This window comes from Setaria viridis, chromosome 5 (assembly GCF_005286985.2).
Source record: "Setaria viridis chromosome 5, Setaria_viridis_v4.0, whole genome shotgun sequence".
Taxonomy (NCBI): Eukaryota; Viridiplantae; Streptophyta; class Magnoliopsida; order Poales; family Poaceae; genus Setaria; species Setaria viridis.
Genome location: NC_048267.2, coordinates 29,049,023 through 29,075,560, shown reverse-complemented (window position 1 = coordinate 29,075,560; position 26,538 = coordinate 29,049,023). Strand labels below are relative to the sequence as shown.

Genomic DNA, 26,538 nt, shown 5'->3' with positions numbered 1-26,538 from the left:
ATTCTTCCAAACGACCGAAACCTTGTGGCACGCCCCGACTCCGAGGGAAAAAGTGTAAATTAGGATACATGTCTCATGATAAAAGTAATCACTCACCATTCAGTGTTACAAGTTCGCGAAATAATACGGGATACAATAATATGAGATGGGCTATATCTATCCGTATCCGATCCGATTATAGTGTAATTCGCCACTTGTAAGGCAGATGCTACGTCTTACTCAGAAGTATCGGATGCTCGGTCTAAATTTAACCACGAATCTACTATGTAAGTGGAGGTAGCTTAATTAGCTTCAAATGTGTGAGAGGGTGTGTGGCCTCAGTAGAGCTAAGGAAAGGTCCGTCCCGAAAAGGAAACAATTCCGATGTGCTAGTAAAAGCTAGCCGACATCTGGCATCAAGCCGAAGGCACTTTGCGAGACTCCATAGCGGCGTGCATGATTATTTGGGATCACAAATGGTCAGACAAATGGAGCAAATACAGTTGTCTGCCACATCAACTGGATGCCCCTCTTGAAAGAATATTGCGAATGAGCTTCCGTTGTTATATACGTGTTGCAGGGGGTATGGCGTGTTGTTATACACACCCGCTAGCACAGACTTCTTTTTACTACGTCTACAAGTATAGTTGCTAACCCAGCTCCAGGCTAGAAGCAAACGTGAGGCAGGGGTCGGTCTACGTACCATGGCAGGGGTGCATGAACAAGCCGATGCGCCGCACGTGATCGTGCTCGCCAGCCCCGGTGCGGGGCACGTCGTCCCGGTGGCCCAGCTCGCGGCGCGCCTCGCCGCGCGCCACGGGTTCACCGCCACGGTCGTCACCTTCACCAACCTGTCCTCGCGGGAGCACTCCACGGCGCTCGCCACCCTTCCCGCGGGCGTCTCCGTCGCCAAGCTCCCGGAGGTGTCCCTCGACGACCTCCCCCTCGACGCGCACATCGTGACCCGTATCATCACCGTCGTCCAGCGCACACTGCCGCACCTCCGTGACATGCTACGCTCGCTCCTGGGCTCCCCGGCTGGCGTCACGGCTTTCTTGACAGACATGCTCTGCCCCGCCGCGCTCGCCGTCGCCGAGGAGCTCGGCGTGCCGCGGTACGTCTTCTGCACGTCGAGCCTCATGTGTCTGGCCAATTTGCTCTACACGCCGGAGCTCGCGAGGACCACCACCGGCGAGTGCCGCGACCTCCCGGAGCCCGTCCTCCTGCCGGGGTGCATGCCGCTGCGCGGCGTCGACCTCATCGAGCCCATTCAGGATCGCACCAACCCCGTGTACGCCCTCATGGTCGACCTGGGCCTCGACTACCTCCGCGCCGACGGCTTCATCGTCAACACCTTCGACGGCATGGAGCACGAGACCTTGTTGGCGTTCAAAGAGCATTCCGACAAGGGCGTGTACCCTCCGGCCTACGTGGTCGGCCCGTTCGTCCGGTCGTGCTCCGACAAAGCAGCCGAGCACGTTTGCATGACGTGGCTGGATGAGCAGCCGGAAGGGTCGGTCTTGTACGTGTGCTTCGGCAGCGGCGGCACGCTGTCCACGGAGCAGACTGCCGAGCTCGCGGCCGGGCTGGAGGCGAGCGGGCAGAGGTTCCTGTGGGTGGTGCGTCTCCCCAGCGACAAGGACAGCAGCGCCGGCTACTTCGGGACGGTGGACCACGGCGACGACCCGCTGAGCTACCTGCCCGAGGGGTTCGTCGAGAGGACCCGAGGCATGGGGCTCCTCTTGTCACAGTCCGCGCCGCAGGTGGAGATCCTGAACCACCGCGCAGTCGGCGGGTTCCTGTCGCACTGCGGCTGGAACTCGACGCTGGAGGCCGTGGCCGCGGGGGTGCCGATGCTGGCGTGGCCGCTGTTCGCCGAGCAGAGGATGAACGCGGTGAAGCTGTCGTCCGAGGGCATGGGCATGGCGCTGCGGGTGACGGCACGGGAGGAGGACGGGGTGGTGCCGCGGGAGGAGGTGGCCGCGGTGGCTACAGAGCTTATGGTTGGAGAGGAGGGTGCGGCGGCGCGGAAGAAGGCACACGAGCTCCAAGCGGAGGCACAGAAGGCGGTGGTGCCTGGCGGGCCCGCGCACCAGGAGCTCGCGGCCGTCGTCGGCAAGTGGGATCGGAAGCGCGCAGTTCCAGTTGAAACTAATGGAGTCTCCAGTTCAAAAAATGAAACTGATGGAGTATTGGAGTGTGAAGAGCCACTGCCGTGACGCGTGCTTTGCCGGCGCGGTCTCTGACTTTGGTAAATTTTTATCGGTAATTTGTACTATGTCTGTACCGCATGCTATGCTATATGATGTTCTGTAAGTGCTATTATTCATGGACATGGACGCCAGCAAATTTAGTAACACGTACACTCACATCTATCGTTGTACTTACACTACTAAGTACTGCATTATGTTCTATGGAACGAATGTTATTTTGTAACAAGTTCATGTTTGAATCCATCCCAAATCCGAATTTCTATATGCCACTCGGTTGTTTTTCTGTTTCCTTTTCACTCGGATTTCTGTGGCTGCGATTCGTTCAAGATTCGTGCGTCGTTTTCTGTCTTGCAGGCTGTTGTTGTTCTATTTGTTGTTGGCCCGTTCGTTTTCATCGGCCCGTTAGCTGGCTGGATTGGAAACCTTTTCTTTTTCTCACGATAACCCTTGGTGTCGGCTTCTTGTTGCTCCTAGAAATCTCCGTGCTTTCGACTGCGGCGGCGGAGAACGGCGTGGTCACCGATTCGCTGAACCGTGGCACCGGTGAAGGTTAAGGCGTTGTCTTCGTCCACCGTACCTCTCGCTACTGGAGCATCTCAGTCCCTCTCCGTGCATCCATGTGCCTAGCAGAAGCTGTTTTCATTTTTCTTTCGCACCTTGATTTCATTTTGATTTTACTAGTTAATGTTCGCTGAGGTAGTGGGATGGCTGTCAGTTTTGATTTAGGGGTACTTATAGGGGAGCGAATGTCTTTTGCCTTTGCCGCAGTCATGGAGTGATGGGCGATTGGGGGATTAACTGATCCCCATTTTTCAGTGTTAAGTTTCAGCTTAGCAGTTATCAATCATAGGTTTATTAATAATTTATCAGTTCATTTTAGTTTATCCTTATTGTTTAATTATTGTTTTCTACACTGACTTGTAGCCTTTGCAAGTCTGCATGAATGGTGGTGTTTTGGATCATTCAGACCAAAATGGCCTAACCTTCAGAATTCCGAATAACATGGGGCTGGCAGACTATAGGTTTTGTCAGATTTATTGGAAGCTCCGAATAATCTAGCATTCTAGCAGAGAGGCCTTTCTCTTGCTTTTTTTTTGTCTCTCATGCAGTAGTTCTGTAGCTTCATTCACGTAATTCTGGCTTCAGAAGATACAACTTGAATAAAAGAAACTTTCTTCTCGTTACAGGGTCTCAACTTTCAGTAGCATCGTTTGCATACTGTCATTTCATATCGTCTTGTATGGAAGCTGTTGTTTCCCAAGGAGAGAAGCTGGAAGCAGGAAAGAATCAATGGAGCACCCACCGATCCTAAATTACCCTCTTGTGGTAATTAGTAAAAAATGGAAGCACTTTGTTCATCTATGTTTTTGTTACCATCAGCTATTATCTCTTTGTGAGTAACTAATGCTCATCTTACCATCGTACCTGCTTCAGAGGTTATCAGTGCTAAGTTTCAGCTTTTTGGTTTTCACTAGTGAGGTTTATTCCATGATAAGTTATCAGTTTATTTTATTTTATCATCATTGTCTAATTTTTTATTTTTTTAATCATTGCTTCCTGTGAATGACGTTGAGCTCTTGAAGTGGCTCCATACTACAGAAAAGTATTACAATTTGTTGTGCTAGAATGTCCCATTATCTCTTAATTTTCTGGTTTCACATTGTTTTATTCCACATTGGGGGTCTTTATTATTTATCTGTGAACTTTCCTCTTTATTTTCTGTCCATTTTTTTATTTCTCTTGTATATTCCATTCTTAGTTGGAACATAATTAGAGAAAGGAGGGGAAAGACAGAGAAGAGAGGAGAAAATTCTGTATTTAGTTCTTACTTTCTTTTTTCTGTTTTGATTCGAGTTCATTGTTGGCACCAGGTAGCGGCAGCAGCGAACAAAGGTGCAGTATTACCTAAAGATTTGGCTAGATCAAAATTTAGTTAGTGATGTTGTTGATACTGGTTTTTAACCAGAGTCAACCGATGATGATAAGGTTCCAACAGTCGATGGACTCGCAGGGAAATCTGTTGATAACCCAGCCTTGACCAAGGCCAGGTGACCAGATTCTAGAAGCCGATAGAAGATCGGGAAGATCCAATTCAAAGCAAAATCGATTCCACCAAATAAGGGAAAGCGTGGAGGATTATCTGTAGTAGTTTTTAGATTTATTGTAACGGTTCATGTCGTAATCGACTAGGATTTTAGTTTGCTCCAAGATATAAATATAAACCCATGAACCTTGTACCGAATAATCATCCATCAATCAATACAACCTTTCGGCACCACGCTACCAAAACCCTAGGAGTAGGAGTAGAGTAGAAATCGACGAGTTTCTTCTTGCGCGCAGGGCTGCATCGGCTTCGATCTCAGGCAAGCTCGTAAGTACCGTCACCCGATCGTTATGTTTTCGATATCAGAACTTTCTAGGCATCATCCAATATTCTGATTTCTTATCGTAAAGGATAGTTATCGAGTTAACTTAGATTGCAAGTAGAACTTTCTAGGTTTTGTTCAATATTCTATTTGTCTTCGGCGTTGCTCACAGTTATCGAACAGCTTAGAACTAATTAAGCTGTCTTTATCGGTTCCTTGATCTTGTTTAAGCGTTCACCAGTTATCTAATTGTATCGGCTGGTTAAATCTTGCATATTATACTTGCTTTATATATGCTAGGTCCGATAGATCTTTACCCGTGCCCCTGGCATTTCTAGCCCTTTATATATGCTAGGTCCGATAGATCTTTACCCGTGCCCCTCGCATTTCTAGCCGTCAGATCCTTAACGTCAAAACGCTACCGATGAGAGCTGATGCTTTGGTTGGGTCCCATCCATATCTCTTGGTACCGGATAACGTCATTGAGCTGATAGTCGGGTGTGCGAGGCCTTACTGCCGTAAACTAGTCTGTTAAGTTAATGGGTTGAAATTAATACCCTCTCAGCCATGATGCCTTGGTTATCCAATCAATGTCTCAAAGACATTAATTAGATCTGCTAGCTTAATTGGATCATAAGTGGTAGGTAAGAGGTCTTTGCTGCTATGCTCTAAGGTTTTAGATTAATAGATTAAAGTTAATGCCCTCTCAGCCGTGCTGTCTTAGTTAAGTCCAATCTACGTCTCGTGACATTAATTGAATCTGACATGTGTATAGTGAGCAAAGGCTCATTTTATGGCTGTTGTTTTACATTGCATCTATCTTAGCCCGTCGACTCATATAGCTGATGTCACATGCCATTAATGTTCATGTTTATTTGCATCATATGTTTATTTGCACCATATGATTATATTGAAAATCTAACCCTTATGGTGTTTATTCAAAGTAACGTCTGTTTATGAGCTCGAAGGCTTAGCCACCTATCAATTTAACGTTTCCCTTTCAGGTGTACCTTCGCGAGCTGATTTGGAACCTGCACTGGAATTAAGCTTTCAGATCTTTCGTGTTATTCAACGTAAAAGCCTGAGGCTCAAATTTTACATCAACAGACGTACATATTGTCTAATAATTTTATATGACACCAGTGATCAGCAGACTAGCGCCGCTCCTGGATGGCATGTTCTTATCTTGTACGGTTGTACCTACAAAGATCCGCTAGCCCAGAAGGTGAAAGTATAATATGCCTAAAATTAGAATGTGAAAAAGTTGCTAATCTCCTTTTTCTGGGAGCTGTTGTATGCTTTTTTTCTAGTTGAATTAATCTTATTGTACCAGTAGTAGAGTGATCATGCCGTAGTAGTAGGGGTTCAGGACAAGATCATTTAGTGAGAGACAAGAATATAGATTCAATATGGTCAATAGGAGATATTTAGTGTCAAATCCAATAATAGAGAGTTATTAGCAGTGATATTCAGTTGCAATCCGGAGATGTATTAGCATATGGCCCCCTACTTTATATTATTGCCACGCCAACATAACATATCAGTAGTTATTCAGTGTGATTTATTTTGTTTATACTGGAGTTTTCCAATATTTGAGAGGATGCGTATCACCAATCACAAAGAAATTAAGGCTTGAATATTTTTTGTTTGTTCTTGCTCTCTGATCTTTTAGTTCCTTTTTATGACTGGAATGGGTTTTTTTTCTAGGCGGTGAAGACCTGTGGGTTGCTGGTGATCAGGGTTCGATCATACATTATGTAGACAGCTCCGCACCACACTCACTCTTGCCGCCGTTTAGTGACGACTGACGACTATGTTATGTTATGCCATCCTACCGTCTCTGTTTCTTCTGTACAATAGCTGTCCTCTGGAGTTTCATGATCATGGTTACCTTCAATGCAGTTAAGTGTGAAATCTCCAATTCACCAGCATGAGCAATATGTATGACTAGATGCAAGTTCCAATGTTGTATGTTCATTGTTTCCATTCAAGATATGATATTGCCTGGTCATTTTCATCATGAAGTAGCTGATTTTTTTTCCCCATCTGAGCAGAGTAGCGGGCTGCGGGCAGCTATGGACTTCACCACTCCAGCACTTTTTTTTTTTGCAAGAGAAGATTCTTGTAGTTCATGCAAATTCTAATGCACATAGTTCACAATTGGCTGATAGCATCCTATGGAGTTTATTATTTGCAATTGTAAAACATTCTATGGAGTTTGAGTTCCTCATTTATTCAGTGTTGTCTTCGATGCTGACTCTAGGGAAGTGGTACGGCTGGTGCAGCTGTATTCAACTATATGCTGTTTGCTAACAAATTGGAACTGTAATATTTTTGTCAGCGTTGGATAAAGGGGTTAACTTGGTGGATCTTTACATGCATGTCAGCCAGCAATGATATGCAATTAGAGGAAATCTGAGTGATTTGTCCCTTAATTTTCACTCGTTTTTCTGTGTTGTTAGCATTTTCTGCTGGTTGAAAAAAATTTGACGCACCACATAGTTTTGCCTTTGGTTTGTAAATGACGTGTCATTATTTCATTGGTTCAATCTGGACCAAAAGCTGGCCTATGGGCTCAGCGTTTTGAGTCTCTTCGTATTGGGCCTACGTTTCAAGCCTTCTGACAATCCCGGTCCACAAATACAACATACTGTACTAGCCCAACAAGCACAGAAACAACGACTTCCTTCTGGGCTTTCTCACATCATCATCAGTGCCGGAACGCCAATCGAGTCTGCGGCAGCGCAACTCCGAACAGACACTCGCCGCCGCCGCCGCCGCGACATCACCAGAGGGCAACAAGCGAGGAATGGCGGAGCGGCAGGTGGCGGAGCTGGGTCCCGGCGCGGCATGCTGCGGCTGGAACCACTGCGGCCGACGCCTCGCGGCCGGCGCCGTCGACGGCTCCGTCTCCGTCTACGATTCCAACCCGTCCCCCTCCTCCAAGTGGCAGGTCAGTTAGTCGATCCTCCGCCTCTTCCCCACCCCAAAACCCTAAACCCTCTCATGAAGGCGACTTGCCCCCTTCTTGGACGGTAGCTTCCGCTCGGGCGCTGGTTTAGTATACGAGTTTATCTGGCTCCAGTGCATGATCAGAGGTTTGCTACCTAGTGCGTGCTGTGAGCTATTTTTGCTGCCTAGCGCGCTCAGAGTTTTTTGCTGCCTAGTGGGTTCTCAGAGATATTCCCTCCTAGCATTACGTTCTGCTTGCATAGGATGCATAGGGTGCCTTGCTTGGTTAAATTACCAAGTTACTTCTCTAGGTTTCGCAATTAGTTTGCTTTCAGCAAAACACGAGATACATCAGCTGCAGAATGTAGTGCCCTTAAATAGATGTACATGCTGTGGAATGGTTATATTTTCTTACGAGTCAAAGAGTTTGAGTCTCTAGCATTTACTTGGGGTTTGTGCTGTAAATTATGGTGGATAACTGGATATGCAGCAGTGTGGACATCCAGATAACACATGACTCGGCGATAACTGATATATCTGTGATATGCTCCTTCCATGTTTATTTTATTGAACTCAGTTCTTTTGATTCTGACCAATTCATGTGTTCTGGACTTCTGATTTGTAACCTGGTTGGTGTTGGTTCAGGCCCATGAGCAGGCCATCGTGAATGTTGTCTGGCTTCCTCCAGAGTATGGGGATGCTGTAGCTTGTGTTTGTGCTGACGGGAAACTGTCTTTGTGGGAGGAGGTTGCTGAAGGTCAGTTGCTTTTATCCTTTTTCTGGTTTCATGTATGATGTTCTCTGTCTGCAATTATCTTGTACTTTCGTGTCACAGAGTTTTGTGCTGTTATTAGTATTTGGGTATCAAAATAATAAACAGTACCCTATGTTCATTGTAGAGAGCTTTGCAGCAATTTATTATTTTTTACGTATTAAAATACTAAACGGTACCTTGTGTGCATTGATTCAGAAAGATTCGGGATTCACTTAGCAATCGTTTACTTACCTTTCTAGTCTGCATAGTTAACTCATGAACTCAGTTTGACTATAAAAGCACTTTTTACCATGGCATATTTAGATATATAGACTAATTAACAACATCTCTTGTATATGATCAAAGCAGTATTATTTTGCTAGGATAGGATGGATGGAATGCCAAAACCAATCTTCGGATTACTTCAAGGCCTATTTGGATCTTGGGTTTTTGTAGTCTAGTTCCATATTTCAATGAACCACCAAAAACATGCTTTCTAAAGCTCAAAAGTATAGGGTTTTACCCATCTCTGCTTGCAAAAGTTTTCAAGTTTTCTAAAGCTCAAAAGTATGGGTTTAATCATTATTGACTTGAATTAAAATCAGTTTTGATTAATATTTATTGCTATCTTGTATTCCATTCATCAATTCATCACTGGAATGAAGTAGGCCAAAGCCCTTTACTCTTAAAATTTCTACTGACAGATGATCAACTTCCAACCTGGAGAAAGTGTAAAGTCTTTGAGGGTGGCAATTGTTGCATACTAAATGTACATTTCGGATTACATCTGGGAAGTCTGAAAATGGTGAGTTCTAACATCTGATGTAGTGATGTTACATTGGTGCCTCAATTGATAATTACTTGCATATTTTGATACCTTTCATCCTTTTGTCTTATTTTGTTTATTATATTAGAGGAATTTTGCATAAACTTGATTTCCATTGCACAACTGGAACATGCATGGAGTGGATGGTTGTCAAGAGTACTATCTCCCCACTTCCCAAACTAGAATAAGGCACAAGCATATATACAAACACTCAAATCTAATGCAGCAAGCAAGCTAGAAAATGATACTCTTTTAATATCATTAGAAGCCAACCAACAGCAGCAACCAGGCAACCAAGCATATTCCTTTATTTAAAGAAGTGGGTTATCTTTTTTTAGAGAGAGAATTGTGTCATATTTCGACTACTACAGCCATTTTTATTCTGTTAATCTTTTACATTAATCTTGACTCATAATATGTTGTATGTGCCCCTTATATTGCTGTTAGTAACCCTTATTTGTCTGTATAGGTTACTCCATACTCAGATGGCCAAGTCAAGATTTATGAGCTCTTGGATTCCTTGGAATTAGACAAGTGGCAGCTTCAGGTTTATCTAGCTACTGTTCACTAGTTTCCCAAGTTCTAAATTATTTTGTTTTTTATTCTTGATTTACAAACCAAAGTGCTTTATGATTCAATCTGCTATAGCTTGCATATGATCTTGGTTAGCAAAATAACTAGTAATTTGGTTGCTCACATTCTTGTAGGCAGAGTTCCAAAATGTTACCGATCCAGTCTCTAGATTTGGAAAACCTTCATGCACTTCTGCATCTATAGCATGGAATCCAAGAAGAGGTGGAAGCCAACAAGCTAGTTTTGCAATTGGCTTCGATTCAGATTCGTCTCATTTTAACTCTTGTAAGGTATGTGGAATGTGAGTAACCTTTACCCCCCCCCCCCCCCCCCCTTTTGTCCCTGTAGAAGCTTCTTCAGTACCCTAACTGCACAACATATTAAATTCCTATCACAATCATTCAGTAACCGATGAGAGTCTCAAGTGAAAATATGCTCGTATAGCATAATTAAAAAAGACAATTGTTACTCTCTAGATTGCAGCTCATTTACTTTATAAAAGCTTCATTTATATGCCCACAACCACAATCACCTTCTGTAGTTATATATAAGAATTAATGGTCTACTCTCAGCGTCTTATATTGTTTTTACATTTGGAGGCAACTAAGAAAACGCTGTAACTGGGGAGATTTCTTTGGATATACTCCAAAGAAGTCCTGCCATCCTGGTACCTTGCATGATGTGGCTCTTGCTTTGTGATTAATGTGTTGTCACAAGTCACTTTATGTCTATTTCTTTCATTAGTCGATGAAACCTTTTGTGTCTCCAGCTAGATTCTAATATACCGAAGCATGAACAGATTTGGGAGTTTGAAGAAGCTCATCAGCGCTGGCTTCCACTTGTTGAGCTCGGTTCACCTGAGGATAAGGGAGATAGAGTGTGTGCTGTAGCATGGGCTCCTAACATTGGCAGGTTATCCCTGAAAACAAGCATTACATGCATTTATATTGCAATCCTGTTGCATTCTGAATGTTTTTCCTTGGTCATTTCCCTGTTATTAGCATGGTTGCTAGCCTGCTATGCTCAATATCTCATTTCTTCATGTGAATATTGTGGTTGGGTGATTGTTTTATGTGGAAATGCCTGTGAGTTTCATCGTCTTCTACTACGAGATTGCTTTGTAACAAATTGTAGGCAGGAATAGACAAGTAAAATTTGACTGATACATCCTACACTACTTGACTACATAGTACATACAAGATCAGTACCTTGTGGGTGCATTTGATTCGAGGAAACTGATAGAAGGGATGGGAGTTTAGATGGGGAATTCCCTTGGTTGGTTAGTGGACATGGGAATCAGTGGAATGGGGTTGGGAATTTGAGTGCTCCACTCCCACCGTTCTAATACCGAGGGGGGGGGGGGGCATGTTAACTAGATAAGAATTGTTCTCTAAGTGGAAGATGGAGACATTGCCACTGCTCATCATGACTTTAGTTACAATTTCTCACCCAAACCCACAAACCAGTAAGTGGAAAAGGACTCTCTTTGAAAACCCTCTCTTAATTCCCATCACATGCCAAACAAACAAAGTAACACGACGAAAAAATCAAGCTCCATACTTAATTTCCCCGCTAACTCCCACCTCTCATTCCTATGCCCCTTTCCAGACCCTGTTTTGCACACTTTGATGTTAGGTTTCTGCCTTATGTTTGGTCCATTCAGTCAGTTCTGCCAAACGTCATCATCTGTGCTCCCTGATATTACCTGGCAGTAGGGGAGACTAGTTAAAGAACAGCTTCTCTGTGCCTCTACTGTTAGCCTGTAGAGGACAGCAGGACAAAAGTCTAATGGAATAGGGAGTGCTTAGACTGAACGAATGCTCAGGCATCTCAGATCAGACTGCTTGATTGTTTTCTGGGCTTTAAAAGGTTTGGCAATTAGGGCTGTCACTACTGTCAACTAAATCTGGGTCTTATTGATCATTCTAGAGCATGAGAGCCAACTGTTTCTTTAATATCTGTTTCAATTAGCAGTTACCCTTTTTTTAACAATGCTGATATGTGCTAGTTCCTTTGGTGTACTCTTTCCAGATCATATGAGATCATTGCAGTTGCAACCTGCAAAGGAATTGCAATCTGGCATATAGGTTCGAACACTGACTCTGAAGGTAGACCATCGACAGAGAATGTTGCTTTACTTTCCGGCCACGATGGCGAGGTATAGGATCAAAACCTGTCCTTTATTTCGGCATCAGTTATTTTATGTAACATTGTGGGCTTTCTGGAGAGCTAGGTGGTAGTTCCAGATCCCACAAGTAAAGAATTGAGATAGTTAATAACAAGGAACACAGCATGCTTCATCAAGTTATAAATAAGACATAGGTCCAGTACTTCCAGAGGATTCATCTCAGAGTCTGTTTTATCGCATACTAAACTGCATCTTTTTTTTGTGATTGCTTATAATTGCACCTTACACTGAACCTTATTAGGTGTGGCAACTGGAATGGGACATGGGTGGTATGACACTCGCATCCACCGGAGGCGATGGCATGGTTAAGCTATGGCAGGCCAACTTGGATGGAGTTTGGCATGAGCAGGCTGTTCTTGACTGCAGCGGATCACATGTCTAGGGGTTCCCAAAAGCATTTTCGTTTCCCTTGTGCAGACAGGTCACAAAGTGGTGGTGCTCTTGCTGCAGAATTCTTCGGTGTCTCGTTCTTATCTCCTGCGACCTATTATGGTACGGTTGTTTTGGCGCTATCGCAATCTGGTCCCTCAAGGTGGCGCTGCTGCTGTTCTCATGACATGTCACGTGTCACTGTGCGATGTAAACAGTTTTTATGGCGTACCTAAAGGGTGATTGTAACACAGTAGCAATCGACTTTGAAAAACTCGTTTTAATTGGAAGCCACAGAGCGTTTGGTGTAAGCTATCGGTGGGTCGAGGTCACCCACGTGATCATGCATGCTTGTATCATGTAACAACTGGTTTGAAATTTTGGGGTTGTAACATCAGTGTCCTCGAAACAACACTGATGTGCTTGTACTATTCAGAGCAGATAAGATAACTATGCCTCTAGCTACGTACCGTGATGTAACTTCGATGTGCAAACTGCTCTGCAAGGACCTCCGGTCCCCAAAAATCTGTTGGACTCAATCAGGTTATTTCACTATGCAGTAAATGTAAGATTTAGAGTTCAGATGCATTGATTTGGTACCACTACTAGGGAGATAGGAATTGTGCACAGTGGGATAGCTAAAAAAATTACTACCGTAAACACGAGGTGCATATGATCAAATTTTCCTAATTTACGCGTGAAAAAAAAAATCCCGTGTCCAGTTCTACTCGTGGAAATACCCATAGGTAAAGTGCAAACGGGCAAATACGTTAAGTTACCGAACTTTTGAAATCAAAGCGAGGGTAATCTGCAAGACCTGTCTGATGTGCATAGGATACAATTTACACATGACAGTTGATATGCCTTGTAACTAAAATGTTAAACATTTAATCTTTTTTACTTCTTTCCTTCACATGGGCAAGAACAGGAAATTGCGGCAGAAGAATATATCGCCACAATGGACAATTGGTACATTAATTAGGCCAGCAGTCCATAAAAGTCGAGTTATTTATGAACATGGACTGTATATTTGTAATGGATGGTGTGCAAGGAAGAAAAGGAAACTGATACGCATGCAAGAGTATGAAAAACAGAAAACAGGTTCTTTCTGTCTAATGTAATAACGGTAGAGCTCAGTTTGGTTGTCTTTTCGACTTTTTTTCCATTCTCTGAACCAGGTTTTTCACTGTAGACATCATCAAGATATGAAACGGTACACCAAATTTGAAGAAAAAAAGACATTGCATATCTTCGCTGACAAATGGTTCTCAGAAAGGAGAAAACCAACATCCCATGTTAGGCGTTAGTCGTAATCAGCAGAGCTAGATCAGACAGGCAACTAACAACTCCATCCCTTTAAAAGCCCGAGCTTTGCTCATAAACTTATCCTGGCCAGGGACTCAGAGATACATAGGCCATTATAAGGGTGGAAGCCAGCTCAAAATCTAGCCTCACTATTCCAGGTGACAACTTTCCCCTGTAATGGATAGCAGCAGCAGCAGCAGCAGCAGCAGCAGCAGCCGGGACAAGAAGTCCAAAGACAAAGATCGTAGTAAAGCAAAAGGTTCCCATTCTTGCTTCCCTTACCTTGTTCCGCTTTACCTTTGCTCACTGCCTCTTCTGAACTCTGAAGTCTGAATTTGTAGCATTTTAGTTACCATTATTATGTTTAACAAAATGGCTTACACGATTTCACTATTTTAGGAGACCTTTCACCAACATATCCTAAACCATCATGCTTTATTTGATTATTTCCAAGGAAAAAAATAGAAAGTAGAAGATGTACAATAACCACTATAGCTGCAAAAATCTGAGAGGACAAACAGGATAATTGGTTACTTTACTATCAGACCAACCAATTGAAGATGCAGAGCTCAGCTTTAGCCCCTTCCAGCATATGGAAAAATTGCTCCACATTAATTGGCCATCATAGGATTGGTGGCCATAATATATTTCTACATGGTTTGATACTACATTCTTGCTTACTTCGATCATCAATTATATCCTTTCATAATCATTGCAGAAGCTAAAACCACGGCACAGCATTTTGTTGACTTCACAGAAGCTGAGGAAGATCTTGTTTTCAGAATGCACAGGCTTGTGGGGAACAGGTACCATATATAAATGTGTGTTATAAGGGAAAATAAAACATAATGTCTCATTCCCCATGATAGTGTTGCTCATTCGATGGAATTATGTAGGTGGGAGCTTATAGCAGGAAGAATTCCAGGAAGGACAGCAGAAGAAGTAGAGATGTTTTGGTCTAAAAAACACCAGGAAAAATGAAGACGAGGCCATTACTTTATATTGATCTAAAAGCTATCTATGAATGTCACATGGAAATATGTGCTGATAACTAATGTTAAACATGCAAAATTGAACAAAGCAATATAGTATTATGAGCTTACTCGAGGAGTGATGTGGACTGGTACTTCAAGTTAGCAGAGTTGACTGCGCTGATTTGTAATCGCATCTTGTTATAACATGATGTCAATCTTGCAATAGCAAAGTATTTAATGTACAAAAACACCAGGAAATGCGCATCATGCTGTAGAAGATGTATAACAGTATAATATTCTATAAATAAAAAGATGAATACAGTTGGCTCTTTAACTTCACATGTGTGTACTCAAGGAGGAGAAAGCTTCAGTACAGCAATTTCTCACGGAGGATGTGAGCTATTATCAGATGATAGTAGCAATGCTGAAAAGAACAATGCCCAAAGTGCATATGGTACCAAAAGGTCATACAGATGAGGTTCTAATACCTCACAGCAGTAGTTTAACTGACACACCTCCAAAAATAACAAAGGCATATTGAGGTATTCCTATAGAACATCAAAAAAGTAGTCCAAACCTTGTCCAATCTCCCAAATCGAAAGGCCTGTTCCCCAATTTCGCGCTTCATCCAAACGTACAGAAAGAGACATCAGTGTTGGGTAAAATACAGCATGCCTCACACCTTCATCTGAATAGATGAAAAAGTGCTCTACACTTTTCTCATCCCACTGCAAAGATGGCTTGTACTTCTCAAGTAAAAGAACAAAATCCCTCCCAGTGATAGCACCACCACCGCTGCCTGCATGCAAACATTAATAAGACGTTGTAGGTTCTTCCGTCCCCTCCCTGAATCTAAAATATATAAATGAAAAAAAAATCATCGCAAAAAAAGTCAACCATCCGCAAAAAACTATACGTGCTATGCTGGATGCCAGTTCGCACATGTTAGCAGGCCAAGGGCTAAATTAAGTTTAGGGATTAAGGGTTGTAAAATAATTTGGGGGTATAGAGTGGTTTTTGTCAAACCCTCTGACTTGTGGTTTTTGGCTATTGAAATTTTTCCTATTAAAAGGCACAACCTTGAGAACAGTTTTGAGGACGTGTTGGCTGGTTTTTGAAAATCTGAATCCACTACTCACGTGTCATGTGGGGACTCAAGTATTGCAGGAGAAGCAAACCAAGTCCGGCGCCAGGAGGAGCCTCTACATCATCATCATCTTAGAGATAGAGTTTGTTAATTAGTTTGTTAGTTTGGCTTGCGCAGGAATTTAGTTGTTTAGTTGGTTTATTGTGGCCGGGCTCTGGCAGTATATAAGCTGGCTGACCCGGCATAGATGGGCAGGCATTAGATTAAGATTGATCTTGTTCCTCACGTCCTGCCTCCCTGGTGCGTAGTCAAGCAATCACGGCTCCTCCGCGCCGGTGAGGTCCAGGGACGCGTCCTGTTACAAGTTTTAAGTATAATCTTCGTCGCCAACCTCTCTCCAATCTCCCCAAATCCCCTGCCCATGACATCACGCAACTTATAATACTGCTTAAGGACAAATGAAAAAAATAATATTTGTCTTTTCTGAGAGAGCATAGAAGAATTGTCAATAAGATACAGATCTTCCCAAAATGCAGGGCAAAGATAAACTTCAAGCTAGCATGATGCCATGTGCCACATGCTACCAATGGTACATCAAAATGATTGTGTTGAACTTCACCATGTACAATATTATGTGTAAATTTAGTAAGATTCGACTAGCATACAGAAGAAACGTGAGTGAACTTTTGTTGCCCATGACTACACGAAAGGTGAACTTTTGTTGCCCGTGACTACAATATTATGTGTAAATTTAGTGAGATTCAACTAGCATACAGAAGAAACATGGGTGAACTTTTGTTACCCATGACTACACGAAAGGTTTCTTGATCATGTCAACAGCAACGAGGAGAAAGATGAGTTATATGTACCTCTAGACAGTAGAAAATCATTCCCGTAAAAGTTGATGCCAAGGAATATCATCCGAGAATGGTCACGAGAAGAACCTTTGGCTGAAAGAAGTGTTGTTAAAGAATGCTGTACCCAATTCAGAGGTGCACTGGGACCAGGATTTTGAGGCCCTGAGAAGTCGTATGTCATAAGAGAAAAACCATCTACGGAGTCAGCCAGCTGCAGGAGATCTTCTGGTCCAAAGTCCTGATTATTGAGTTCTTGCATTCTTGGAGCTGGGATAACATAAATTAATTCCAAATGGTGGCTACTTGATTTGGAGCTGATTGAATGCAAAGCCTCCCCCAGCTCCTTAACAAACTGAAGTGCCTGTGGAATGCGGCAATGTGATCATGAGATATAACCTCGTAACTACCTGAAAAGGCTAGTGGAACAAACCTCGAATGAGGCAGCATATGTAACTCCTAGTCATTTTTAATTAAGCACACAATAGTGCTAAAGTTAACTGATAATGTTTCAGTGCCCTGAGCTTCTCAATAATCTTTACCTATTATCGTCCACCATCAATTCATGATCCTCAACTGTAATGTACTATTCTATCAAATTTAAAATGATCACAACATTAACGTGCAATAAAAAAACCATCATCATTTGTGTGGTTACCAAAATTAGTTTGCTTGCTAAAAGTGCTGCAGCCAAGGTTATGTTTTAGTCATTTTAACATTGCTTTCTCAAAATGCTAAGCAGTGTTACTAATATAAAAACTTAAAGTATGATGTCTGTTCAGATCTGTCAAGGACATTTAAACAAAGTTGATATATTTCAACTTTCATGTATTAATTTGGAGCTACAAGGCCGTTGGGCATGGATCCAAGAATCCAACAACTAAATCATTTGTTAGAACAACATTGCTGCATAATGACAAGTGAAGGCCCCGTTTGTTTCCGCTTATAAGCGGCGTATCGGTGGAAATAAGCGAGAATCCCGCCAAACGCTTTGCTTATTTCCACCGATTCTCGCTTATGTGGTAAGCCACTTCAGAGATTTGAACTACGAGAAGCGAGAAACGAGAAAATCTTCACTTAGATTATAATCCAAGCGTGGCTAGGAGAAGCGTATCCAAACAGGGCTGAAGTACCATGGAACGTAGCTGTGGATCATCCAGCACACCATAAGCAGCCCATCTTGACCAGGACTCTAGCACAATACCGTTGTAGCCCTTATCCCTATTAATTCACAGCCAGATGTCAAACTGGCTAGCATAAGCATAACTATATCTGAGAAAGAAATGGCACATGAATTTACCTGCATTCACTCACTATTAGGTCAATAGCTTTTGTTTTTTGCTTCTTTTCCAATAGTACAACAGCAGGAAATGCTTCCAAGACAACTCTTGGTACTACCTGGAAAACAAGAATGGGAACCAAAACTCTTACTGCAAAAGGCATTCCTCACCCCCCCCCCCCTATTTTATGTACTACACATACAGTATAAAAAACATCAGTAGCCTATCATTTTCATCCTAGGCTGAGCTAATCTGGCTCAAGTACCACTTTTTTATTTTATTTTATATTTTTTCAGGCTATCAGGAAGAATTCCCAACTTCTCTAGGATTTTCTTGAGACAGCTTGGAGAAAAAATTAGAGATCAAATTGCATTATAGACAATGCAAACTTGACCAACAGTCCAACACAGGACATAATAGCATACTAAAGCCTATACAGAGGAACAGAGGAGGAAGACAAGTAGATGGTTTACCAGAGACCCATTGCTTTGAAGTTCAGAGACCCAAGTGGCATCAAAATTATGCTCTCCTTCTAGAACTAACATGTTCCTATAACTGAAGAAAGTATGCATTAGGCTAACAACTTGATGAAACAGGATGGAAATTGCATTGTTGGAAGGAATCCACGGACCTCTTCAAATCATACCACACTGGTGATATGTGAGTAAGCTTTGCACTAAACAACTTTGCCATGTCATAACCTTTGGAGTTCCTGCACCACAAGCTCCTACATCAATTGAACCAGCATGGCAGCTAATGGCACAATATGCAAATGCAAGATCAATGTTGATGAAAAATCAAATTTAGGTTATCCTACTATATATTTTCTCAGGCTCTGTGACCAACAAAAAGGAACATGTGCGAAAGCCAATTATCCATCCAAGGGGATCCATTTCCCTTGTTAATAGCCAAACTCCCTGCTAAACCAGTTTGAGGTAATAATCATAAGCCTGGTTCTACTACTGTAAACAGAAAGTTCACTCCAATAAGCTATTAGAAAAAAACTGGGCATAGACTATTAAGCTAGAAACAACACATTACTATTTACTAAGATAGGTATACAAGGAACGCAGGTGACATATTTATGTGCCGCCTGCTTAACTATCACAATTTGATAGTGCAACAGTACATGTATTCAACTATTCACTAATGAAACCAAATACAACAAGCATGCACGGAATTGCAGAAATGACGCACCAGGGGGTCACGTAGGCGAGGACGGGGTTCGGGAAGTGGCGCTGCGACCGGTTCTCAGAAACCCTTGTGTGCTCCTGCATACAACACACCAGCACCACACGATCCAGAATAGAAAAGAAAAGGAAAAATTGGATCTGTGACACCGAAAGATCTCAGTTTTAGAAATATACCATCCAACTGATCAGGTACACTTTAATACCACTGAAAGATCTCACCGTTTAGAAATTTACCAATCCGTCACGTTTTCCATCCGTCTTGCCGTTTCTTCACGGTTTCACTTCCTTCTGTCATTCTCAGCTGCCCTTCTTTCCCTCTCCGGCAAAGAACAGAGCTCCTCATCCTCCGGGCAAAATTGAAAGAGCCTGTGCTTGCTGCTTCCATTGGCCGGAAGGTGAGGGCGCCGTTGCTGCAGCCTACGCGGATGAAAGTAATCCTTCTCGACGGAAGCACCCTTTTACTGCTGAAGCATGCCAACGAGAGCTCCAAATCCTAGGGGCCTAGATCCAAATCGGCTGCATCCTGAGCACCATCGTGTACGTGAGCCCGAGGGAAGGGAGCCAAGATGACAGGACTCTTGCTTGCGGCGGATTGTATTCGTATGTTCGAGCTGGGGCGATGTGGTCGAGCCGAGCCAGGGCACGACCGTGAACGGAGCGCTAGAGCGGAGCGGCCTACGGCAGAGCCTAGCTGCGGTGCAGCCGCTATATGCGGACATGCGGGTTGATGCGCTGCGGAGCTGGGGTGTGGCCGCAGCCCGCAGGTGGAGAAAGGGGTGGAGCGCGGCGGCCAACGGCGAATCCGAGCTGGCCGCGATGCCTGCGCCGGAGAAGAAGAAAATAACGGGCAAGAAGGGAGATGACGGAGGATGGATGGAAACTGCGGGATCTTTCAATGGTATTAAATGTACCGCATCAATTTGCTGGTATATTTCTAAAACTGAGATCTTTCGGTGTCATATATCCAATTTTTCCAAGAAAAAAACCACACCGCGTCAGTGACGACTAGCACTCTAGTAAGTAAGACTGGAAAGACCGGATCGAGGCAACGGCCAGCGAGCCTAGGAGGTGCTTACGGTGAGGATCTCTCGTGCGGAGACGTCTCGCTTGACGAGGCCGCGCTCGTATACAGAGTGAGCGGTCGTCTGCAGCGTCTGGGGGTGGGGAGGGGACCTGGAGAGGCGGCCGGAGAAGCCAAGGGCGGCGACGACGAGGACCAGGACGACGACTGGGGCGAGAAGGGTGAGACGGAAACCTGACGCGGAGGGTGGTGCCCTTGCATCGGAGGGTGGCGGCGACGGGTCGCGGGGTCTCCGGCGATCTCGCCTCCGCGGCGGCATTTCTCCGGCGGTGGGCAGTGCAGCCAGAGAGCGGTGGAGAGACTGGGAAGTGGACCGTGATGAGTGGTTCAAGCTGCGCCCGGATTTCTGGCTTCTTTGCGATTTGGGCTTCTGCCTCGACGACGAAGCCCATTAACTTATCAGTGGGCCTTTTCACGAGGCCGACACGAAACCCTAGGCGGCTTTAAGCCCTAGACGACGATTGGCCGCACCGATACGTTCCCGAATCCAACCCGTCTTCCTCCGCTCCGGCCTCTCGTCTCCCCGCCGTCGCCGTCGCCGCCGCCGTTCGGCGGCACTTGCAAGGTGAGGACTCTGGTTAGATATTCTCCCCATGCTTACGAGTGTTTTCCTTTTTCAAAGGTAAAGCCTCGTCCTGATGTGGATTGCGCACATCTGCTGACGTTGTAGGTTTGGAGGATAAGATTCGGGAGGGATGGCTTCCGGTGGGCAGCCGCAGTTCCGTTACACGCAGCCGCCGTCGAAGGTGCTCCACCTGCGGAACCTGCCGTGGGACTGCACCCCGGAGGAGTTGGTCGAGCTGGGGACCCCCTTCGGCAAGGTCGTCAACACCAAGTGCGGCGTTGGCGCCAACCGCAACCAGGCATTCATCGAATTCGTGAGTACCACCAACTTTCCTTGCTGCCATGTTAGCCAGCCCTACTCGTCTTGTCCAGTCTCCTGTCTATCCCGTGGACACGGAGATAAGTAGTACTGAAATGCAATAAAGAGGTTGTAATTTGTAAGCATGTTTTCACTGTCCATTTAGTTGTCTGGAGGAGAATCTCCAATACCCTGCCCATTTTGTTTTGGAATTAACAAGTTGAATGTGCAAGCTGCATGCAGCCTCACCATCCATTGATCGCTAGAGCTGTTTTAGTGTCTTGTCATTTGAATTAATCCAATCAATTTGTGGCTCCGAAATTAGTGATTGTTGTGGTTTTGTGATGTGTGGCGAACATGAGAATCATGAACAATTTTAAGCCCTATTATAAGACTTCATGGCACAAAGAAAAATCAATCGTTATGTATATGGCTTTTTTTGGGATAAGCAAAGTGTGATGGCTAAAAAGCACGGAAGATTTATCTTTGAATGGGAGGACTACTTATTTGGTGGAACAATTATGAAAACTTTGAATTTCCCTTGATATGAAAATGATGGAAGTGGTACTGGACCAATGGAGAGGGACTGGCTGTTGTTTTTAATTTTTTTATACTGCTTTGCAGGCTGACCAAAATCAAGCGATTGCCATGATATCATATTATGCATCGTCAGCAGAGCCAGCGCAGGTAAGAGGGAAAAATGTGTACCTTCAGTACTCCAATAGACAGGAGATAGTCAACACGAAGACTACTGGGGAAGGTTCAGGCAACGTTTTGCTTGTGGGAATGGAGGGTGTCGCGCCAGATTCTGTCAGCATCGATGTTCTACATGTGGTAAGGATGTTAACAGTAGCATCGAGAATTATGTTATTTAGGTCAACTGATTTTGTCTGCAGGAATATTTTGATGTGCCAGGACTGTCTTAGTAACTTCTAGCACATTCTTTTGCATGATCTGAATGGATTAGCAAGCAGTTGTCACGGAGTATCATGGCAGGCAGCATCTGGAACACATGTGTGTGTTTGTTTCCTCTCCCTTACTCATCGCTGCCCTACTCCTTCCCCTCCCCTCCGCTGTCCCCTTCCCTTCCATTTCCACCCTTCCCATCCCATACCCTCCCCTCCCCCCTCCCTTTCACCATCCCTCTTAGGATATGCTGTGTCTACCTTCATTAATGCCCCATTCTTAGTTCATTGTGGTTGGCTGTGTTCTATCACTGGCTAAAGATTGATGCATGAATTTTGCTCAATGCTGATAGTTTCAGATCAATAGCTGGCATAACTATGCGAGTATCATTTTTCTTCCCTGGATTGCTGGAGCTTTTTTATTAGCTCATATGATACTTCTTTCTTATGATGCGTCCAATTTACTTGGACACTACGTGTACTACTTGACAAGAAAAGCATCTCTTTAAATTGATCAGGAACATTATGAAGATTCTGATTTTTGTGGGTTTATTTTATTACTCAGAACCACATATTATTGTTTTCACGTAGGTGTAGCTTGATGAGCACAAATTAAATATGCCATTCTTTTTGTCATGTCTAATTACACTGAATTATTGAATGAACCAGGTTTAAACCATCTTGTAAATAGGAGTTTAACTTGCTTGTTATAGATCTGCAAGTTGTGTTGATCTAAAATATTACTTTGCAATCTTTTATATGTTGATTAGAAAGATTATTTTGCAACCTATTGTGTGTTGATTACAAGAATTATCTTGTCTTCATGCTCTGTAGTCTCAATTGATTGGCATACTTGTATTAATACGCTGTTAAGGGGAGGTTCAAGGGTGAAAGCGAAACATATAGATGAGATGTTCATAAAGAATGTTTGAACAGTTTAGTAGTTGGCTCGCTTGCAATTGTGAATATTGTAGTAAAGTTTGGTCTTTCATGGGTTAAAACTTGATTTATAAGATTCGGTTCCCTTTGTTCTTTGGACATGAATGCTTTCTTGCTCTGCTTCTTTCTGATCTCTTTCTTTGATCATCTATTCAGAGCGTAGAATACTTACTTATTCTGTTGACTTAGTAGCAGCTTTGATAGTCATGAAACCTAATATAGATGATAAATTCATTTGTATTGTCTTTACTAGCAGGTTAAAATACTTATTCTGTTACTTAGTAACAGCTTTGATAGTCATGAAACCTAAGATGGATGATAAATTTATTTGTATTGTCTTTACTAGCAGGTTAAAATGTTTCTACCTTGTGCAGTTATCTGCTAGCTAGTACCCTTACTCATTGTTGTTGATTACTATTATTGGAAAATTGATCTTTTAGGTTTACACTTCTCTATATGTTTATACAAAATTTTACTGTGCCTGGCATTGAGATATCAGCCAGCCTTTGTTTGGCACTTCTCATTTAAGCTCATTTCACTTTCCAGTTATATTCCATGCATTTGATTTTATTTTGCCTGTGGTCTTACCAACTGAAGTTTTGTGCGCCCAGGTATTTTCTGCCTTTGGGTTTGTTCACAAGATTGCTACCTTTGAGAAGGCATCTGGTTATCAGGTAATGGTTTTACTTTTACTTGTTCTTTCACGTGTCATCTGCCGTTGTACTTTGTTGATAACAGTATCTTCTTTCTTCGCTCAGGCTGAACTGATTTTATCTAAGTTATGTTTATTCATTTTGCTTGTAGGCGTTAATTCAGTTTTCTGATGCTGAAACCGCAACATCCGCAAAAGCTGCGCTCGATGGTAGATGCATTCCTAGGTATTTCTCTCAACTATTAATTTTCTGCTGTACTCTTTTTCAAGACTAATGCATAATGACCTGTTCTTGTATTTCAGCTATTTGCTACCAGAACTGGATGGGGCCTGCACTTTGAGAATAAGCTATTCAGCACACAGTGTTCTCAATGTCAAGTATCAGAGCCACAGGAGTAGGTAAGAACTGCTCAGTTAACAAGATGGACCATTTTTGTTGTACTTCTTGTTTGATAGATGGTTTCATTGAGTTTTTACCCATCAGATTATTTCATTTTGTGTGGAAAAGTTTTTTTCTTGTCTTTCAGATATTTACTTTCTCAATTTGGTCGTTTTGTAATATTCTAGCAATCACGCAACTTTTGATTGTTTTCCTTTGCTGTTTCCTCTAGGGACTTCACTAACCCTTACCTTCCTTTTCTGGATTCTGCTAAAGATGGCTCTGGAGCGGTAACACTTCTAACCTTTGAGCATGCATGCTTTTATTTTGTGCTTATGCTAAATTGCTAATATAGTGGTTGTGTTCACACTGTTATGCCCAGGATGGGAGAAAGCAGGAACCAGATAGCAATATACTTCTTGCATCCATTGAGAACATGCAGTATGTTGTTACAATTGATGTGCTTCATGAGGTAATCTGTTGAAGTAAACAACGATGCTAAGTTAACATATGCAGTTTGCACCAACTTTTTGGTATCCTGTAATTGTCAGGTCTTTTCTGCTTTTGGATTTGTACAAAAGATTGCAATTTTTGAGAAGAATGGCTTTCAAGCATTGATCCAGTATCCAGGTAAACACTAATTTTGTTGGTACATGAAATTCAACTACTCATGCATGACGTGTCTCTCATATCATTTATGGTTTTCTGGTAGACATTCAAACTGCAGTTGCAGCAAAAGAAGCATTAGAAGGGCACAGCATCTATGAAGGTGGATACTGCAAGCTTCACCTTGCATTTTCACGACATACTGAGCTTAATGTTAAGGTAACTACTATTTCCTGACTATTATCAAATTTGTTGCAGTTGATGTTGCTTTTATAGCTAGAAAATAGATATGAAAAATAAAAGGTTTGAATGAACCCCAAGACTAAGATGGTTTTTAAGCTCATTTATTGATTGATCGCATGATCTTTTTCAGGTTAACAATGAGCGAGGTAGAGATTATACCAAAGGAAATGTTACTACAAGCAGCGATCAACCTTCCATTCTTGGTCCTCAGCCAATACCAAATGTTGGTGCTGTCATTCCACCACCACCACACACTAGTGTTCCTTCTGCAGCCACCAGTTCAGTAATGCCACCAGGGGTGCATACTCCAGCAATGCCAGGAGAAGCATCTGCTCTACCTTCCCATCCTACAAGTGAGCCACACTCGCAAACTGCTGTCGTTCCCTCAGGTGGACCTTCACAGTACCCTGGCCAGGCAATCCTCCCAGGCCCTCCTGGTGTTCCTCAACAGTTCCCAGGTTATGGCTCGGCTCAAGCTCCAATGCTGCAGCCTTCAGGTCAGGGAAGTCAACAGATGTCCAACCATGTGAACTATCAGCTGCCTCCAGGTTCAGCCCAGTTCATGCAGTATCTTGGCAATGGAAGCCATCTGGTTCCAAACACACATGGCCCACAAGCAGTGCCGTTCCCTGGCCTCGGTGCGCAGCAGCTACCTCCAGGTCCCCAGATGATGCAAGCTCCAGGTTATGGAGGCCTACCGTTTTCACAAGGTCCACGGCAACCAATGCCGCAGTTCCCGATGTATGGCAACCAGCAGTTCCCTCCGGGTATGGAGCCCCAGATGATGCCATTCTCTGAGCCGGGAGGCCGGCAGCTTCCATTTGCTCCACGGGGTCCCTATAGTCGTTAGCTAATCGAACTATGCTAGAATCATAGATGGATGTATGTCAATCCTTCTCTGTTGTCGTTTTCTCTATGAGGCTAAAATACCATTGCTGCTCCAAGTTACTCGGTAGTAGGGTACCTGTTAATCGTGGTAAACGTTTCATAATGGGCATTGTATTTGTATGAATCCTTTTTTCACTGCAGAGATTCTATATGTTTCATAATGGGCATTGTATTTGTATCAATCCTTTTCTCACTGCAGAAATTCTAAACTTGTTTTTTTTTCTTCAGCACATTGTTCCTCACCAAGATTTGATAGCTGTAAACACGCTCCCTCAGCTTCTGCATGCACTGCGTTTGATAAACTGTGGAATCTGCATGCCCCCCACAATTTTAGAGCACTGCCACATTGGTTTCGGTTCAAAACACTCCAGTCCAGCCTTTCTTCTCCGTTACACTGAAAGATCAATGTTGTCATGTCCCCCACAATCAACATGACAGCATTGATATTTTGATCTTGTAGTACCGAGTGATGGCATCCAACTGACTAAGGATTGAGTTGGAGAACTCTGCAGCTTCACGAGGTATCCCGAGAGTTCCTAACGAACAGAAAGATCTATGTATACACACGATGAAAGAAAGGAAAACCCAAACCACGCAGCATCAACTCTAGTCAAAGAGCATGATGTGCCATTTGTTTCTCAGCATAGCCACAAAAATTCATAAACCTGGGGGTGCCGTTCACCGAGGAGGAAGTTTGGAGCGTCATCAAGGACCTGCCAAATCACAAGGCTGCTGGCCCTGATGGATTCACTGGGAGGTTCTATAAGTCGGCCTGGCTGATAGTCGGCATGCCTTTTATGGATAGCCACAGCTTCTATCGTCTCAACGAGGCCTTTCTCATCTTGCTGCCCAAGAACAACGATCCCTGCCCTTTTAACAGACTACAGACAGCTCAGCCTCACAACTTTTCGACAAGGTCTTGGCGTGTCGGTTGGCCCCAAGATTGGATGGACTTGTGAAGAAAAATCAGTCTGCATTGATCAAAGGCCGGCAAATACATGACAATTTCAGGTATGTGCAACTTGTACCCGAAGCTCTTTACAGCAAGAGACTTCCTAAGCATTGCTGAA

General features: G+C 43.5%; 5 protein-coding genes across 8 annotated transcripts; 4 read left to right on the top strand and 1 right to left on the bottom strand.

The window, feature by feature from the left end:
- Positions 1-315: 315 nt before the first annotated feature.
- On the top strand, positions 316-2,461 carry LOC117856912 (hydroquinone glucosyltransferase). Its single transcript, XM_034739347.2, has one exon. The coding sequence runs from the start codon at positions 684-686 to the stop codon at positions 2,196-2,198; it is 1,515 nt and encodes a 504-aa protein (XP_034595238.1). The 5' UTR covers positions 316-683; the 3' UTR covers positions 2,199-2,461.
- A 4,806-nt stretch (positions 2,462-7,267) lies between these two features.
- LOC117856914 (protein SEH1) lies at positions 7,268-12,685 on the top strand. Its single transcript, XM_034739350.2, has 8 exons — positions 7,268-7,511; positions 8,156-8,267; positions 8,969-9,069; positions 9,560-9,637; positions 9,798-9,953; positions 10,463-10,575; positions 11,695-11,821; positions 12,093-12,685. The coding sequence occupies exons 1-8, from the start codon at positions 7,368-7,370 to the stop codon at positions 12,231-12,233; spliced, it is 972 nt and encodes a 323-aa protein (XP_034595241.1). The 5' UTR covers positions 7,268-7,367; the 3' UTR covers positions 12,234-12,685.
- Positions 12,686-13,496: 811 nt separating this feature from the next.
- LOC117856915 (MYB-like transcription factor ETC3) lies at positions 13,497-14,833 on the top strand. Its single transcript, XM_034739351.2, has 3 exons — positions 13,497-13,784; positions 14,244-14,331; positions 14,422-14,833. Exons 1-3 carry the CDS (start codon positions 13,703-13,705, stop codon positions 14,504-14,506), a joined length of 255 nt encoding a protein of 84 aa, XP_034595242.1. The 5' UTR covers positions 13,497-13,702; the 3' UTR covers positions 14,507-14,833.
- On the bottom strand, positions 14,779-20,356 carry LOC117856913 (uncharacterized). 3 transcript variants are annotated; one of them, XM_034739349.2, is made up of 9 exons: positions 19,990-20,356; positions 18,918-18,991; positions 18,352-18,432; positions 18,194-18,275; positions 17,741-17,838; positions 17,574-17,661; positions 16,456-16,804; positions 15,873-16,001; positions 15,156-15,298 (listed from the first exon to the last, which is right to left on the bottom strand). In XM_034739349.2, the coding sequence occupies exons 1-8, from the start codon at positions 20,251-20,253 to the stop codon at positions 15,895-15,897; spliced, it is 1,143 nt and encodes a 380-aa protein (XP_034595240.1). In that variant the 5' UTR covers positions 20,254-20,356; the 3' UTR covers positions 15,156-15,298; positions 15,873-15,894. The 3 variants fall into 3 exon arrangements, 2 of the variants coding, with proteins under 2 accessions (XP_034595239.1, XP_034595240.1); XR_004640676.2 differs by having other exon boundaries at positions 15,157-15,298; positions 15,825-16,001; XM_034739348.2 differs by lacking the exon at positions 15,873-16,001 and having other exon boundaries at positions 14,779-15,298; positions 19,990-20,348.
- A 55-nt stretch (positions 20,357-20,411) lies between these two features.
- LOC117856911 (polypyrimidine tract-binding protein homolog 1) lies at positions 20,412-25,650 on the top strand. Of its 2 annotated transcripts, none has more exons than XM_034739346.2 (11): positions 20,412-20,559; positions 20,665-20,872; positions 21,481-21,690; positions 23,312-23,374; positions 23,505-23,578; positions 23,656-23,751; positions 23,964-24,021; positions 24,114-24,203; positions 24,283-24,361; positions 24,444-24,556; positions 24,711-25,650. In XM_034739346.2, the coding sequence occupies exons 2-11, from the start codon at positions 20,690-20,692 to the stop codon at positions 25,428-25,430; spliced, it is 1,686 nt and encodes a 561-aa protein (XP_034595237.1). In that variant the 5' UTR covers positions 20,412-20,559; positions 20,665-20,689; the 3' UTR covers positions 25,431-25,650. The 2 variants fall into 2 exon arrangements, with proteins under 2 accessions (XP_034595237.1, XP_072149709.1); XM_072293608.1 differs by having other exon boundaries at positions 20,443-20,571.
- Positions 25,651-26,538: the final 888 nt, after the last annotated feature.

Coding starts and splice junctions, on each gene's coding strand:
- LOC117856912 (XM_034739347.2), top strand. CDS start 684: ATGGCAGGGGTGCATGAACAAGCCGATGCGCCGCACGTGATCGTGCTC.
- LOC117856914 (XM_034739350.2), top strand. CDS start 7,368: ATGGCGGAGCGGCAGGTGGCGGAGCTGGGTCCCGGCGCGGCATGCTGC. Junction 10,576..11,694: donor TGGGCTCCTAACATTGGCAG/GTTATCCCTGAA, acceptor TACTCTTTCCAG/ATCATATGAGATCATTGCAG. Junction 11,822..12,092: donor TTTCCGGCCACGATGGCGAG/GTATAGGATCAA, acceptor GAACCTTATTAG/GTGTGGCAACTGGAATGGGA.
- LOC117856915 (XM_034739351.2), top strand. CDS start 13,703: ATGGATAGCAGCAGCAGCAGCAGCAGCAGCAGCAGCAGCCGGGACAAG. Junction 13,785..14,243: donor AGATCGTAGTAAAGCAAAAG/GTTCCCATTCTT, acceptor TAATCATTGCAG/AAGCTAAAACCACGGCACAG. Junction 14,332..14,421: donor CACAGGCTTGTGGGGAACAG/GTACCATATATA, acceptor GGAATTATGTAG/GTGGGAGCTTATAGCAGGAA.
- LOC117856913 (XM_034739348.2), bottom strand. CDS start 20,253: ATGCCGCCGCGGAGGCGAGATCGCCGGAGACCCCGCGACCCGTCGCCG. Junction 17,839..18,193: donor TTCAAAGCAATGGGTCTCTG/GTAAACCATCTA, acceptor CTTGTTTTCCAG/GTAGTACCAAGAGTTGTCTT. Junction 15,299..16,455: donor TGATTTTCTACTGTCTAGAG/GTACATATAACT, acceptor GTTTGCATGCAG/GCAGCGGTGGTGGTGCTATC.
- LOC117856911 (XM_034739346.2), top strand. CDS start 20,690: ATGGCTTCCGGTGGGCAGCCGCAGTTCCGTTACACGCAGCCGCCGTCG. Junction 20,873..21,480: donor ACCAGGCATTCATCGAATTC/GTGAGTACCACC, acceptor ACTGCTTTGCAG/GCTGACCAAAATCAAGCGAT. Junction 23,752..23,963: donor TATCAGAGCCACAGGAGTAG/GTAAGAACTGCT, acceptor TGTTTCCTCTAG/GGACTTCACTAACCCTTACC.